The 15,084-nt window shown below is 36.2% G+C and overlaps 1 protein-coding gene across 4 annotated transcripts in view; it reads left to right on the top strand.

Moving 5' to 3' along the window:
- NCAPG2 (non-SMC condensin II complex subunit G2) overlaps window positions 1–9,754 on the top strand; it is a 104,729-nt gene extending 94,975 nt beyond the window's left edge. For all 4 annotated transcript variants that reach the window (XM_077151596.1, XM_077151590.1, XM_077151608.1 and 1 more), the window contains exons 28-29: window positions 532–631; window positions 9,364–9,754. In XM_077151596.1, coding sequence (XP_077007711.1) covers window positions 532–631; window positions 9,364–9,415 — 152 coding nt within the window. In that variant the 3' untranslated portion in view covers window positions 9,416–9,754. The remainder of the gene's footprint in view (window positions 1–531; window positions 632–9,363) is intronic.
- Window positions 9,755–15,084: the final 5,330 nt, after the last annotated feature.

The raw sequence follows: 15,084 nt of genomic DNA, 5'->3' as shown, positions 1-15,084 counted from the left end.
CTAGGCAGGCCATCATGAAACATTTTTTAAGATAATGACCATTGTGCTGATATAGATCTAAAGAATGAGGAAAAGTTCACTAAATGGAAAGATGTGTGAGGATCATGTTTGTGATGTAGATGACTATTTAATAAATATTTGCTTAACAAATAGGTACTTAATAAATATTTAGTAAATACTTGCTAAACAAATCTATTTCTCTGAAATGATTATTGCCATTTTCTGATATATATGTATATTCATTAGGTCTGTGATGGTATAAATAGAATAATTCCCATAATGGCTTCATGTGAATATGTACATTTGAAGTGTACTTTATAGCCAGTAAAGTGCTTTTATATCTGTTCATTTGATTTTCACAATATCTTTGTGAAGGAGATAGTTGCTATTTGCAGAGCAATAAGTTAGCAAGTTAACTCAGAAGGGAAGTATGGGGAAGCTCAGGATTATTGAAATTGTACTTAAGTGTTTAGCATTTTGTATAGTAGTGTTAAAATCTTTTCTCTGTCTTTTAATATAATTTTTCCATAGGTAAACATAAGAGTTCAAAGGTGAAGGAGGTTTCAGCCACAGTTCAGAGAAAACTAAAGACATTCATGGAAATTACTCTGGAAGAGGATAGCATTGAAAGGTAAAGAGCTGGAAGGTATATTCCAGATGCAGTTACCTGCAAACTACTAGTTATTACTTAGGTATATTTTATATTGTTTCCATTTTTGCTGTTTACGACCATGCAGTAAGAAAACTTGCACACAGTGTTTCTGTGTGCAAAACCCTTTGAGATGTATGTGTAATTTACGTATTAACTCTGACTTCAAAAACAAAAAACAAAACTATTATTTGCTAAATTCTGCTCTAGAAAACTAAGGGCATACAAACACTTACTTTATATGATTTTATGAAGAAACATGAGAGAAACTAGGCAGATTATTTTTGGTGGTTATTATGTTTTTCAACCCTGGTCATTTCCCAAGGTATTAAATACCTAGTCCATGAAATTAAATACAACAGAGATAGGAAAGGTTCCCTCCAGAGCTTCAGAAGAAATATATTTTTTCTTTCTAGGTGACCAGTTGTTGCCTAGGGATATGTTCATTGAACTAGTTTTCCAGTCAGCTACTATGTAGTATTTTTGGCAAGCTATGCATGTTCTTGTGTAAATTGTATTTGATTCAGATCAGCCACAAGAACAATTTTTTCCATGCTGTTTTGAGGGATGTGGTAGTTAGATTCAGTTGTCAGCTTGGCCAGGTGAAGGTGCCTAGTTCTGTTGCTGTAGACATGAGCAGTGGTACATGAACCTCACCTGTTGTTGATTACATCTGCAGTCAGCTCGGAGGCATGCCTGCTATAATGAATGATGTTTGATTTAATTGGCTGGTGCCTAATGAGAGAGCTCAATGTAGCACAGCCAAGCAGCTCAGTATACCTCATCTCAGCACTCACAGCTCAGCCCAGGCTTTGGAGATGCAGAAAGAAATCACCCTGGGGAACGTTGTTAGAACCCAGAGGCCTGGAGAGAAGGCCAGCAGAGATAACCCTGTGCCTTCCCACATAAGAAAGAACCTCAGTTGAAAGTTAGCTCTCTTTCCTTTGAAGAACTAACAAAAAAGCCAATCCGTCTCTGGTGTGTTGCATTCCAGCAAGCTAACAAACCAGAACAAGGCATAAATAAGGTTAAATGTTAGGGAATTCTGAATTGAATTAGATAAGCTAATATAATTGTTTTATATATACCTTGAAAACTACCACTTTATCCTTTGGCAGAGGGCTTTCTAAATTCTAAATTGCTAATTTCTGGATAAACTTCTAAAGAATGAATAGCTTTTGTAGATTAACTTGTTCTCTATAAATATATTGAATGCTCACTTTATAGAAAATTAGGTTAACAAATAAATTTGGAAATTGGGAATTAAAGTTAACTGAAAGATTACTGTATGTATTTTTATTACTTGTTATCTAATTTATTTATAAGAATAAATAAGAATGGAACTGAGATTTTATGCACTTGAGATCTGTTCAAAAATTGAAGTAAAAAAAACTGTTTAATTTGTGACTTAATTCAGATTAAAAAATGTGTAAGTCTTTTATCCAGTTGTTAGGAACTTAGAAAATTGATATGTGGTATTTAAATTTGAACATACATCACAAGCCAATACCTGAATTTTAAGATGCGATTTTGTAGGAACTCAGAAATCTCCAGTGCATCTCCCTCTCACTACCACTTTCTACCTCTTTGAAGGCAATTATCGAGGCTCTAATAACTTGATTAATTTTCCCCAGGTTTGGACTTTCTGTAAATGGACTAATAGATTTGAGTTTTGTGTCAGGTTTATGTGGTCCATCCACATAGTTGTCTGTAGCAGTAGTGCTTTCTTCTTTGATTATGGTATTGTTGAGACTTGCTTTATGTCTTAGCATATGATCAGTTTTTTATAAATATTCCATGTGCATTAGAAAAATATTTTATAGATGACAGGTATAGTCTTATATATATGTCAGGCCAAGTTTATTAATGGTGTTGCTTCAACTTTTCTGTAGTCTTATAGTTTTTTTTATTTTGTTTTTTTGATCATGTATTCTACTAGTTACTGAGATTTTTGTTAAAATATTTTACTGTGCTTGTGAATTTGTCTAATTCTAGTTTTTAGGTCAGTTTTGCTTTATATATATTTTGTGCTTCTGATGTTAGATGCATAGGAATTTAGAACTGCTATATCTTGTTGATGACTTTAACCTTTTATTTTTCCAAAGACTCCCTTTTTATCTTTAATAATACTTCTAAAAGTTCATATTATCTGATATTCTAGCTGCACCAGCTTTGTTTGGGTCAGTATTTCTATGTTACATCTTTTTCTGTGTTTGTCAGGTTGTTGTAGTTTGCTAGCTGCCTGAATGCAACACACCAGAGATGGATTGGCTTTTAATGAAAGGGGATTTATTTCGTTAGTTCTTCAGAGGAAAGAGAGCTAACTTTCAACTGAGGTTCTTTCATATGTGGGAAGGCACAGGGTGATCTCTGTTGGCCTTCTCTCCAGGTCTCTGGGTTCCAACAACGTTCCCCGGGGTGATTTCTTTCTGCATCTCCAAAGGCCTGGGCTGAGCTGTGAGTGCTGAGATGAGGTATGCTAAGTTGCTTGGGCTGTGCTACGTTGAGTCTCTCATTTAAACACCAGCCAATTAAATCAAACATCATTCATTGCAGCAGGCATGCCTCCTAGCTGACTGCAGATGTAATCAGCAACAGATGAGGTTCACATGCCATCAGCTCATGTCCACAGCAATATAACTAGGCACCTTCACCTGGCCAAGTTGACACCTGAATCTAACTACCTAGTTAGGAGACAGGTCCTAGTCAGGAGACAGAAACCATGCAGTGTTTTGAACAGGGAAAAGTTTAATGTAAAGAATTATTTGCAAGGGAATGGATTAGTGAGTGTTGAAAGGAAAATTGTCTAGTGAGTGTTAAAATTTCAAAGAATACAGCTATACCTTGATTGCATTTTGCAGAAAATGTGTATTTTGCAAATTGAAGGTTTGTGGCAACGCTGCCTTGAGTAAGTCTATCAGCGCCATGTTTCTACTAGCATGTGCTCACTTCATGTCTGTCACATTTGGTAATTCTTGCAATATTTCTTTTTTTTTCATTATTACTGTATCTTTCATGGTGATTTGTGATCAGTGATATTTGGATGTTACTATTGTAATTGTTTGGGGGCCACCATGCCCGTGTAAGATGGCGAACTTAATTGATAAATATTGTATTTTAAAATAAATGTTCTGATTACTCCACCAACCGATCATTCTCCCATCTCTTTCCCTCTCCTTGGGCTTCCCTATTCCCTGAGACACAACAATATTGAAATTAGGCCAATTAATAATCCTGCAGTGGCCTTTTAAGTGTTCAAATGAAAGGAAAAGTCACATATCTCAGTTTAAATCAAAAGCTGGAAATGATTAAGCTTACTGAGGAAGGCATGTCAAAGCTGAGAGGCCAAAAGCTAAGCCTCATGTGCCAAACAGCCAAGTTGGAAGGCAAAGGAAAAGTTCCTGAAGGAAATTAAAAGTGCTTTTCCAGTGAACACGTGAATGGTAAAGTGAAATAGCCTTATTGCTGATGAGAAAAATTTTTGTGGTCTGGAGAGAAGATCAAATCAACCACAGCATTCCCTTATCCAGAACAGGGCCCTAACTCTCTTCAGTTCTATGAAGGCTGAGAGAGATGCAGAAGAAAAGTTTGAAGCTAGCAGAGATTGGTTCATGAAGTTTAAAGAAAGAAGCCATCTCCATGACATAAAAATGCAAGGTAAGAAGCAGGAGCTGATATAGAAGCTGCAGCAAGTTATCTAGAAGATCTAGCTAAGATAATTGATGAAGTTGGTTATACTAAATAACAGATTTTCAATGTAGATGAAAGAGACTTCTATTAACAAAGTTGCCATCTAGGCCTTTTATAGAGAAGAAGTCAATGCCTGGCTTCACAGGACAGGCTGACTCTTAACAGGGCTGAAAATCCTAGGGCCATTAACAATTATGCTAAATCTACTCTGCCTGTGCTCTATAAATGGAACAACGTCTGGATGACAGCACATCTGTTAACTGTAATTCACTTAATATTTTAAACCCACTGTTGAGATGTACTGCTCAGAAAATAAGATTCCTTTCAAAATATGATTGCTTTTTGGCAGGGTCACACTAAAACTTTAATGGAACTATACAGTGAGAAGAATGTTTTCATGCCTACTAACATAACATCCATTCTGCAATGTTTCAAGGAGTCTGTTAACTTTCAGGTCTTATTATTTAAGAAATAAATTTCGTAAGGGATAGTGATCCTCTCTCTGATGGATCTCTGATGGACAAAGTTACTTGAAAATCTTCTGGAAAGGATTCACCATTCTAGATGCCATGAAGAACATTTTTGACTCATGGGAGTAGGTCAAAATATCAATATGAAAAGGAGTTTGGAAGATGATTACAACCCTCATGGGTACTTTTGAGGGATTCAAAGCTTCAGTGGAGGAAGTAACTGTAGATGTGGTATTAGTAGCAAGAAAACCAGAATTGGAAATGGAGCTGAGATGTGACTGCATTGCTATAATCTCATGATAAAACTTGAACAAGATGAGTTGCTCAAAGAAAGTGGTTTCTTGAGATGGAATCTACTCCTCGTGAAGATGCTGTGGACATTGTTGAAATAACAACAAAGGATTTATAATATTACAAAAATCTGGTTGCTGAAGCAGTGTCAGGATTTGACTCCAATTCTGAAAGAACTTCTATTGTGGATTAAGTGCTATCAAACAGCATTGTTGCTACACAGAAATCTTTCTTGAGTGGATGAGTCAGTTGATGTGGCTCACTTCATTGTCTAATTTTAAGAAATTGCTACAGCCACTGTCAGCAATTACCACCCTTCCCTGATCAGTTAGCAGCCATCAACATCAAGGCAAGACCCTCCACCAGCAAAAAGATTACGACTTGCTGAAGGCATAGATGATAGCATGTATTTTTTTTTTTAGCAATAAGGTATTTTAAATTAAGGTATGTACCTTGTTTTTTAGACATAATGCTTTTGTGTGCTTAACTGACTACAGTATAGTGTGAACATAACTTTTGTATGTACTGGGAAACCAAAAAATTTGGTGACTCACTATATTGTGATATTCACCTTATTGTGATAGTCTGGAGCCCAATCTGCAGTATCTCCAAAGTATATCTGTACAGGTGTAGAAGATAAGGCTGCTACATGTTGTTGTGCCAAAACTGTGGCCAAATGCTGCTGGCATCTATAGGAAACTAGCATTGCAAGTCCCTGTAGACCCAGCAATGGAGGAAAAAAATTGTGTTCTGCAGAAACCCTTACTTCTCCAGTGTCCCTCCGTCGCCCTCTGCCGGCAATGCTTAATATCTTGCCTTGCTGAAACAGATGAACTGGGCTTTAAAGCCAATGGGTAGGATTTGGATACACCAAGGTTGTAAATGAAGGAAATGCATTTAATTATATATTTTATTCCAAAAGCTACTAAATATTCACTATGCAGATTGTAATGAGGTTAGACTTTAAAACTGTATATTTAAATAAGAAATGCAACTAACTCATGAGTTTTCTTAATTTGTTTTATTTCTAAGTATGCAAGAGAAAAGGGAACAAATAGTGGTCTTCTGACTTAAAAAGCTGAGAAGTATTTATATGTTTCAGAAAACACATGGCAATTTGAATATTTTTACCAGGCAATAATTATTAAATAAGAAAATGAGAATTACAAATGATAAGTTACTGTCTTAGGCCATAGAAACAATCAAGAAGTCCAAGCATTTTACAGAATGGCATAAAATTTGCAAGGATGGGTTTTTTTTTTTTGGACGTAGAATGGTATGTGTTTTTCTGAAGAGGGACATTTACACCTTATTAGAGATTTCTTTCATTTTCGCTTGCACATAGTTTCAAAGTAAATATATGAATGCTATTACTTATTTAGCATTGAGTGGAAAAAAAGTCTTGAGAAGTTTAAAACTTAAAATATGGAAAAAGACATTGATGAAATTTAAATGTGGGATATTAACGTTTTGTTTCTACATTTCCACAACTGTTGATTTCTACAATTGTGTGCTATCCTTTCTACTAAACTGATACACACAGAGTGAAAAATAAAAGTGCTTCCCTTTAAGGAAGAAATAACCTAGAAAATAAGTAATAAGGAGTCTGAAATATTGGCTTCTTACTTACATATGTAAAAAAATAATGGATAGAAGTATCTGGAAAAAATCAATCTAATGGAAGATAATTAGAACTTAAGACTATTTTTTTTTTTTTTTTTTTTTTTTTTTTTTTTTAAAGGAAAGACAGAGAGAAGGAAGGAAGGATAGAAGGAAGGAAGGAAGGAAGAAAGGGAAACATTTTTTAAACATTTTCTTGTTTTTTATTATATTCTGTTTCTCCGTTTTTGTTACATGGGCTGGGGCCGGGAATCGAACCGAGGTCCTCCGGCATAGCAGGCAAGCACTTTGCCCGCTGAGCCACCGCGGCCCGCCCAAGACTATTTTTAAATACCACTGATTTAATTGTGGACTTAAGACATTAGATCAAGTAAATATCTTTAAAACTCTGGGAACTCTATGGTACAATTAATATTTTAGAGAATAGAACATTAATTTAGAAGTGAAAGTATTCTTAACAACTAATGTAGTTTTCTCTCCAGCAGAGTTAGCATTTTGTTGACTGGTCTGTATGGTGCTAAATAAAAATTGTTTTTCATTGCACTTTAGTCTGTTTTCCCAGGTAATATACACTGAAAATGAAAATTGAGCATATTTTCTCAGGAGGAACAACATCCATTTACCAATGCAGTAGTACATTTAAATGTCAAGTATGCCATATTTATTATTTTTATGAAATTTACAAAGATAGCAATAAAATTTTAAGTTGAGGTTAGAGAAGTATTTCTTAAGGTGAGTTACATCATGAATTTTTTCCACTGAATAAATGAACCATAATCATATTATAGGCAATTTATCTGCCAATATTAATTATACCCATATGTAGGCAACTTTAATAGTATTATAATTCAGCCACCTACATTAAGCCATGTCGTTAGGCCTTGAAGGAAAGGAATATTCCCCGAAAAGATTAGTTTCTTTTTTATCAAGCACATTTTAATAAATTTTATTTTAATTTTATTCTGGTGTGTGTGTGTGTGCGTGCGTGTATCTAAGAACTTCAGGCCTGGCTGCTCTCTGAGTCTAGACTGAGGATCAGGGTTCCTATGGACAAGGAAAGTGAAAAGTGCCCATGGCAGAGCTCTGATGATCGTCACCTACTACCACAGGCTGGGCCGAACAGTTGTCCATAGTAGGAACAAAGATAGGCATTGGAGAAAACTGCATAACAGGCAGTTTAACCAAAGACACTATGAGCTTTGGTAAAAGCAACTTCTGAGGTTATCTTGGAAGTGTTGTAAGAGTCTGTTTTCTGAAATTAGAGCTGCAAGGCTCATGGATGAATTGGAGAGCATGGTCAGTATTGAAAGAGATTCCAAATCGCCTAAAATATCAAGTTTGACAATCAAAAATATTGATGAAGAGACTGTGAGGATAGAGATAGGCTTGGAGGAATGATCCAAGAGACCCAATATGGAGGAAAGACAATAATTTAACAAACAATAGAAAATTTTCCAGAGTTGAAGAAATCCCTAAACCTAAAAATTCTTTTTTTCTTCCACTAAATTCTGGATGAGATTGATTGGGAAGAAAAAAATCACTACTAGGCAAGTGTGGATGAAAGACCCAAATTTCAAAAGAAGTTCTTAAAATCTTTCTAGATTTGTGCTGTCCAATTTGGTAGCCACTCATTACATGTGATTTAACACACATATGATTTACATTATATTTCTAAAGGATAGTGCTGCTGAAGTCGAGCAAGTTAGTTTCAAAGTTAGAAGATCAGATAGAAACCAGTTTCTCATTTGCAATATTGGATACAAGAAGGCAATAAAAACATAGACTGAGAATTTAAAAGCTAGCTATCTTTCAGCATGAAAGACAGGTATTTGTTCCTGTGCAGAAATTCAGAGATTAGCTTATCCATATGCCTTCACTAAGGAATATATTCGGGAGAAGACTCTAGCCAAATAAAAATGCACTGGGAATCTTTGAGTTACTGGAAAATAAAGAAAAAAAAAAAAGGAAATAATGGTGAACCATAAACTTTTAAATATATGTATTTAAATCTCAAAGGTTAGATACACTGAGGGGAAATTAGAATAATAATTATTCCAACATGAAGAGTACTAAATGATATCAGCCCAATCCTTGGCCTAGAATGGGGCAGTGGGAGATGGAGAGTTAAAGGATCCCAAGGGTCTCACGTTGGGGGTACAAGAGGAGGAGAGTGAGAGATTTTTCTAAAATAGCACTTTATTAGAGGTAGTGGGTATGTGTCAGAGTAATAGAGCATCTGTTATTGAGTAAAAAAGTTGACAAGTATAAAACCACTACCATGTTAGCAAGCTTTATTAAAATAGTACTTTATTTAAATTAAGGGGGTACAGTGACTTGTTAGTCACTATAACTCTGGGGACAATGAGATGGCCACCATTTACTGAGTGCTTGCTCTCTAGATCCTGTGTATTATGCTACATGTCATCTGCATATTATCTAATTTCAACCTTTTGATAACCCTGCAATAACAGGTTTTTATTCCATTTTTCATGAGAGAAACAGTTACTGAAATAATTATAAATTAAACCTTTTTTTTTTAAGTATGTTTGGTTGGAAACTTTTTAGGTTGAATTTTGTGGAAATATACATTTGGATAATTAAATTACTTTTCTGTAGCTAATTATTTCTTTTTCTGTGTTTCAGATTTCTCTATGAATCATCAACAAGAACTTTGGGTGAACTTTTGAATTCATAACCAAGCAAACATCTTTGGACATGTAAAATAGGGGAATAAGGACTTATATAAAATATTTGAAATGAATGTGTATTTTCTTAATGTTTTTAACAGAGTAGGGTGTGTATTTTGGGGGTGGGGTGGGGTAGTGTATGAGTTGAAAACTCAAAAATCCTTAAAATTTGACCAAAACCTGCATAAATAATATATTTAACATGTAGGAGCTCAGGTACCAATGGTACTGAAATCAGTGGTACAAAGAAAAAGAGAAAAGAAACTTTCTTAGCAAACTCTGTTGTTTTTAAAATAACACACACATGAAATATTACTTGTAAACTGTAATAAAACAATGGTAATATCTATTTGTGTATTCTATTTCAAAATACCAATGAGTTTTCCCTTTGGGGACAAAAATGTCATCCTTCTAAACCTGTCTTGTACACAAAGAGACTAAAGTAGTATAGCAAAGGTAGAATGGCTAATGCTTGGTGCACAAGAGACAGACCTCAGAGACAACTCTTTAAATTGTGTTTCTGAACACAGTCTCTGCTTCTTTGTGTAAAATGAGATTGGGTTATAATGATAGATAGCTTTGAGATCTTTGATGGCCTTGTAAATATATGTTGGTATTTTTATTTAGCTGTCATCCATATAGTTTGAAAGATGGCATAGGACAGTAATTGTAGCGCATCCTATCCTCCATACAAACACTCAAGAATTCAGAAGTTGTGAAGAAGTTCTCAGGTTCCACAACTGCACCCTTGTTGCTTCGATGACCAATACCTGCCATTATATTCTTACCTCCTAAGTAGTAAGGAAATAAAGCGTTTCTGTTGAATGTCAGTTGACACATTCTCAGGAGATTACTGAAGTTATAGTGTGGCAAAACTCTCAGTAGCAATCTAGGACACCTTTACACTCTTAAGAATTATTGAGCACCCTACATACTTTTTGTTTATGTGGCTTATATATATATATATATATATATATATACACACATCAGTATTTATGGTATTAGAAATTAGGGCTAAGATATTTTGAACATGTTTATTTACTAATTTAAAAATAACTAGTAGATCCATTGCCTGTTGCCATAACATTTTATGGCTATGTTATTTTACATAACTTTATTTTCCTGCACAAAAGTAATCAGTGAGAAGAGTAGCATTGTTTTGCACTTTCGCAAATTTTCTTGACAGCTAGGTTCTCACATCTGCTTTTGCATTCAATCTATTGTAATATATTGATTGGGTTGAAGTTCACGAAGAAAATATGGCCTCATACAGATTTTAGTTGGAAAATGAAGGAGTATTTAATAAAGCCTTTTTAGATAATTGTGGATACTTGGATACTATACTAAAGTTTGACCATGGGAGTTTCTTAAAGTCAGTTTGCCATGTGGAATCTGAAACCAAATCAGTGAACTTTTTCTACTCTGTTACATTAAAATCCACTAGGGGGCAGTGCAAAGGTAGCTCAGTGGCAGAATTCTCATCTGCCATGCTGGAGACCCAGGTTCGATTCCCGAGCCGGCCCATGCCCCCCCCCCCCCAAATCCACTGGGGTATCTTTCACTTTAAATGTGTGTTTACCATGTGTATCATTGGGAAAATATTGGTTCACCGAATTGTGCAGATCTTCCAATATTGACACATTTCACTATAAAATAACTGAAAATTTGCATTGGTTGATATTAGCACCACTTTTTCAGGAAAGGCTTCAAGTTTATGAAGTTCATGATAGAAGATATGACTTCCAACATTCTAATTATTGCTTGCAAGCTTAATTTTCTTATTACAAAAAATGTCAATTGTCATTGAAGTGATAGATTTGCTCAATTTAAAAAAAAAGTCTGCTTTATAACCAAATCTGACTGACTATAGTTTTTCTTTTGGTCATTCTTCCAAGTAGAAATGATGTTTCATGAAAAGAAATGGCTAGTTCAGCTTACAACTCTATTAATTGCACAAGTGCTTTTTTCTTTGAGACAAACTCCTGTATATAGCAGAAGTACTTTATGCATACTTCTCATTTGTCACAGAGATCATTAAAAAGATGTGTTCCCAAGGATTAGGCTTAAATAAAATTAATTTTTTCTTTACCAAGAACATTCTTAAGTGAAACTTGCTGTTTACTGCAGGTGCAAAGCAGTAAAAAATACAAAGCCTATTAGTACAATTTAGTGTCACTCCTTTGATTTATGTTAAGGCACCAGGAGTTTACCCATGCTGCTTTTGCTTCATTAGTACAAATGTCAATTCAGTGAAAAAGGCAATAATGATATAAACTTGTTATGATAATAGTTTTGGCTTCCTGACCACCCTAAAAATTACTTAGGGACCCCCAGTAGTCTGTGAACCATGTTTTGAAGACCACTCTGGATGATTTCCCCATCTAAAGAACACAGCTGTCAGTAGGAATGTCATTGGGAATTTATTTCCTTGGGGTAGAGGAAACGGAAATGGAAACAATAGGAAGTTTGTTGAAAGTTGAACTATAAGAGGAAAACATTCAAGAGTTTAGAGCATGTGTATAAAAAGTATACCTGGGCGGGCCACGGTGGCTCACAGAGTTCTCACCTGCCATGCCTGCCCATGTTAAAAAAAAAAAAAAGGTAATGTGTCATATATGTTTGCTTGCAGCTTGGGAGGAGTGAGGGACTTTCCTGTACAATCCATTATGAAACTTTTGACACTTTTTCTCTCAGCCAGTGGGGACGGGATTCCAGCTTGGAGGTACAGCTTTGGAGAGGAACTTGAGACTGCCAGTGTTGGAACTGGCCTCTTCACTGTCAACTTTCCTTCTGCCTGGCTTCTGAGCTGAATAGCTTGATACCTGGGTGTTAAAGAGACCAGGTGCTCTCCACCAGTTTTCTTTCTGCTTCTCTTTGCTCTAAATCTCTTCCCCTTGCCCCTTCTATTATTTTACCACCTTGATCTGTTCTTATAAAGCTATGATGTTAATTACAGGGTTTTGTTTTGTTTTTTGCATGGGCAGGCCCTGGAAATCGAACCAGGGTCACTGGCATGGCAGGTGAGAACTCTGCCTGCTGAACCACCGTCGCCCGCCCAGGTTTTTTTAGCAGATGCCAGCTGTACTTGAGGACTCTTTGTGCCTCAAGGTGACTCACTGATAAGTGTTTAGGGGTGAAGAAAGCACTGCCTTTATGTTGCTGCCACAAAGCCTTTATTTTTGGGCAATGGTAAATCTTGTGAAATCAAAGGGGAGTTCTGGAGGAAAGAGACCAGGCCCTTTGTACTATCTTATAATCCCATGAACTGGGGGCCCCTCCCATATGGGCCAGAGCCCCAATTTAATTTAACATTGTGTATCCCCAGCCAGCAGTGGGCCTGGCATGTGGCAGTTGCCCAGGACTAATCAGAATCAGCATATATCAAGTGCTTATTTATAGGCCTGGCCTTTTATATGCTTGCTAATCCTTACAACCATTCTATGAGGTAAATACTGTCCCTGTACAGCAAGGAAACTGGGCTCAGAGAAATCTACTCGTGTAAGTTCATACTGAACCCTTCCTCTCTAATGCCCACTCCCAAGGATGGAATGAAGGTGCTTAGGAACCAGATGGGTTCATACTCCAAGTGTGTGTGTAGTTTTCAATCATTGGAAAATCTTTGGAGGAAGTTCTTTGTATGAAAACCATGATTTTTTAAATTAAATGTATTATTTCAGGAGAAAAGGGTAGAAACAGGTTTGTGTTTTCAGACTGCAGATGCCATTAATAGGTATTTCCTTGTAAGGTAATTGAGATCTGCACACACTGTCATTGATGAATGATGGAAATAAAAGTAATGAACTATTCTGTGTCTGAATAAATTCTGAGCCGGAAACAGCTCAGAAAACTAGAAGGCTTCAGAGCCTCTGACAGAAAGCTCTTGCTAATGCTGCTTCGCTAATTATCTGAGTTTTGTATACATGTTCTGGCCTTAAAGTGAGAAAGGATAGCATTTTCCAAAATGCTGAAGGGCATCCTTTCCCCAAATTTCCCCCTTACTGATGCCTGAAATTCTTTTGTTAGCATCTTATTGTTACAGTTTAAGCATTACTGTCTCCCTGGGTCTCCTAATACTGCAGTTGCTCTCAGAAAACATTGAACGTCTAATACTTCTGGTGAATGAGTTAGTCAGGTCCTTTTCAATTCTTCACTATGAATAGGAACCACAGTTTCAAATGCCATCAGGTGTCTTGCAGATACTCGAAGGAGTGAAACTGGATAGAGTGGATTAGAGAATCTGCTCCTTATCCGAAGTGAACAGCTGATCAAGCTCCATGACTGGCTTATTTTCCAAGAGAAGCCAGAAACCAGAAACCTGGATTTTTCTTTGAAATCACCTAATTTTTAAATGTTGATTTTTTTTTTTATAATTAATTTTTAATAACCAAAGAAACCCATCCAGGCGCAGAGAGACAGTGGCTGGGTTGGCTGCCGGTGTGTCATCTCAGGGCTGAGAACAAAAGGCAGGAAGAAATCTAAAAGGAGGGAAACACATTGGAAAACACATCTAAGAAAAAGTGACATCATCCCACTGACAGATTAGGGGGACTAGCCAGGTATAGAGTGAGAGTATTTTAGGAAATGGAAACAGCATGCATGAAGGCCTCAAGTGGGAGGGAGAACACTTGAGAAATTAAAAGTAGTTTTGTGGTAGCTGTAATATAAAGAGTGTGTATTTTAGTCTGTATTTAGTGGGATGAGGTGTTATGTTGAAGCTTGAAGGAAAGGAGACTCACGAAGGATCTGGTTAAGCCTAGCTTAACAATTTATCCTTTTTTAAAAAAATATTTTTTTTGACAAAACAACAAACATTCTTAGCACGCAAACATTCCATACATGGTATACAATCAGTAGCTCTCACAATATTACATAGTTGTATTTTCATCATGTTCAGAGTTTACTTGATTCTAGTTAGAAGGTTGTGCCAAAATCTAGGCAAGAGATGATGGTCTGCAGAGAAGAATAATAGCAATGGCAATAAAGGGGGAAAGACTTGAGGTAATTAAGTGAAAAAAATGAACAAGGTTTTGAGAAGAGGAGTCAAGGAAGATGATTTTTGTTTGTCTGGGCAGCTGCATGATGGAAATTTGAAATTCTGAGCTGAGAAACATGAGAAGGAATAGGTGAGAGAGATAAGTTTAATTTGGGGTCTACTGAATCTGAAGTCCCTGTTGGACATATAAAGATAGAGGGCACAAGGAAGGAAAGGCAGAAGAACTCAGGAGAGCAACTGAAGGACACCACTCTAAAGTGATAGGAGGGGAGGCATTTGTCAAGGAGACAAGGACGGGGGCACAAAAGTGAAAGGAAAATCAGGAGTGGGATGGTCATGGGAGGAAGTGAGATTCAGCCATAAGAAGGTCCTTGGGGTCCTTTCCCAGAGTGGTTTCATTAAATGGATGAGAAACTAGAATAGAATGGACTAGGAATTGAGAAAAATGAAAGGAAATGAAGCCCATGAGTGTAGATGACTGTCAAGAAGTTTGACTGCAAACTGTGGTATATACCTACGATGGAATATTATGCAGCTTTAAGACAGGATAAACTTATGAAGCATGTAATAACATGGATGGACCTAGAGAACATTATGCTGAGTGAGTCTAGCCAAAAACTAAAGGACAAATACTGTATGGTCCCACTGATGTGAACCGACATTCGAGAATAAACTTGGAATATG

The sequence above is a fragment of the Tamandua tetradactyla genome, chromosome 1 (genome assembly GCF_023851605.1).
Source record: "Tamandua tetradactyla isolate mTamTet1 chromosome 1, mTamTet1.pri, whole genome shotgun sequence".
Lineage (NCBI taxonomy): Eukaryota > Metazoa > Chordata > Mammalia > Pilosa > Myrmecophagidae > Tamandua > Tamandua tetradactyla.
This window is presented reverse-complemented; position numbering and strand designations above follow the sequence as displayed.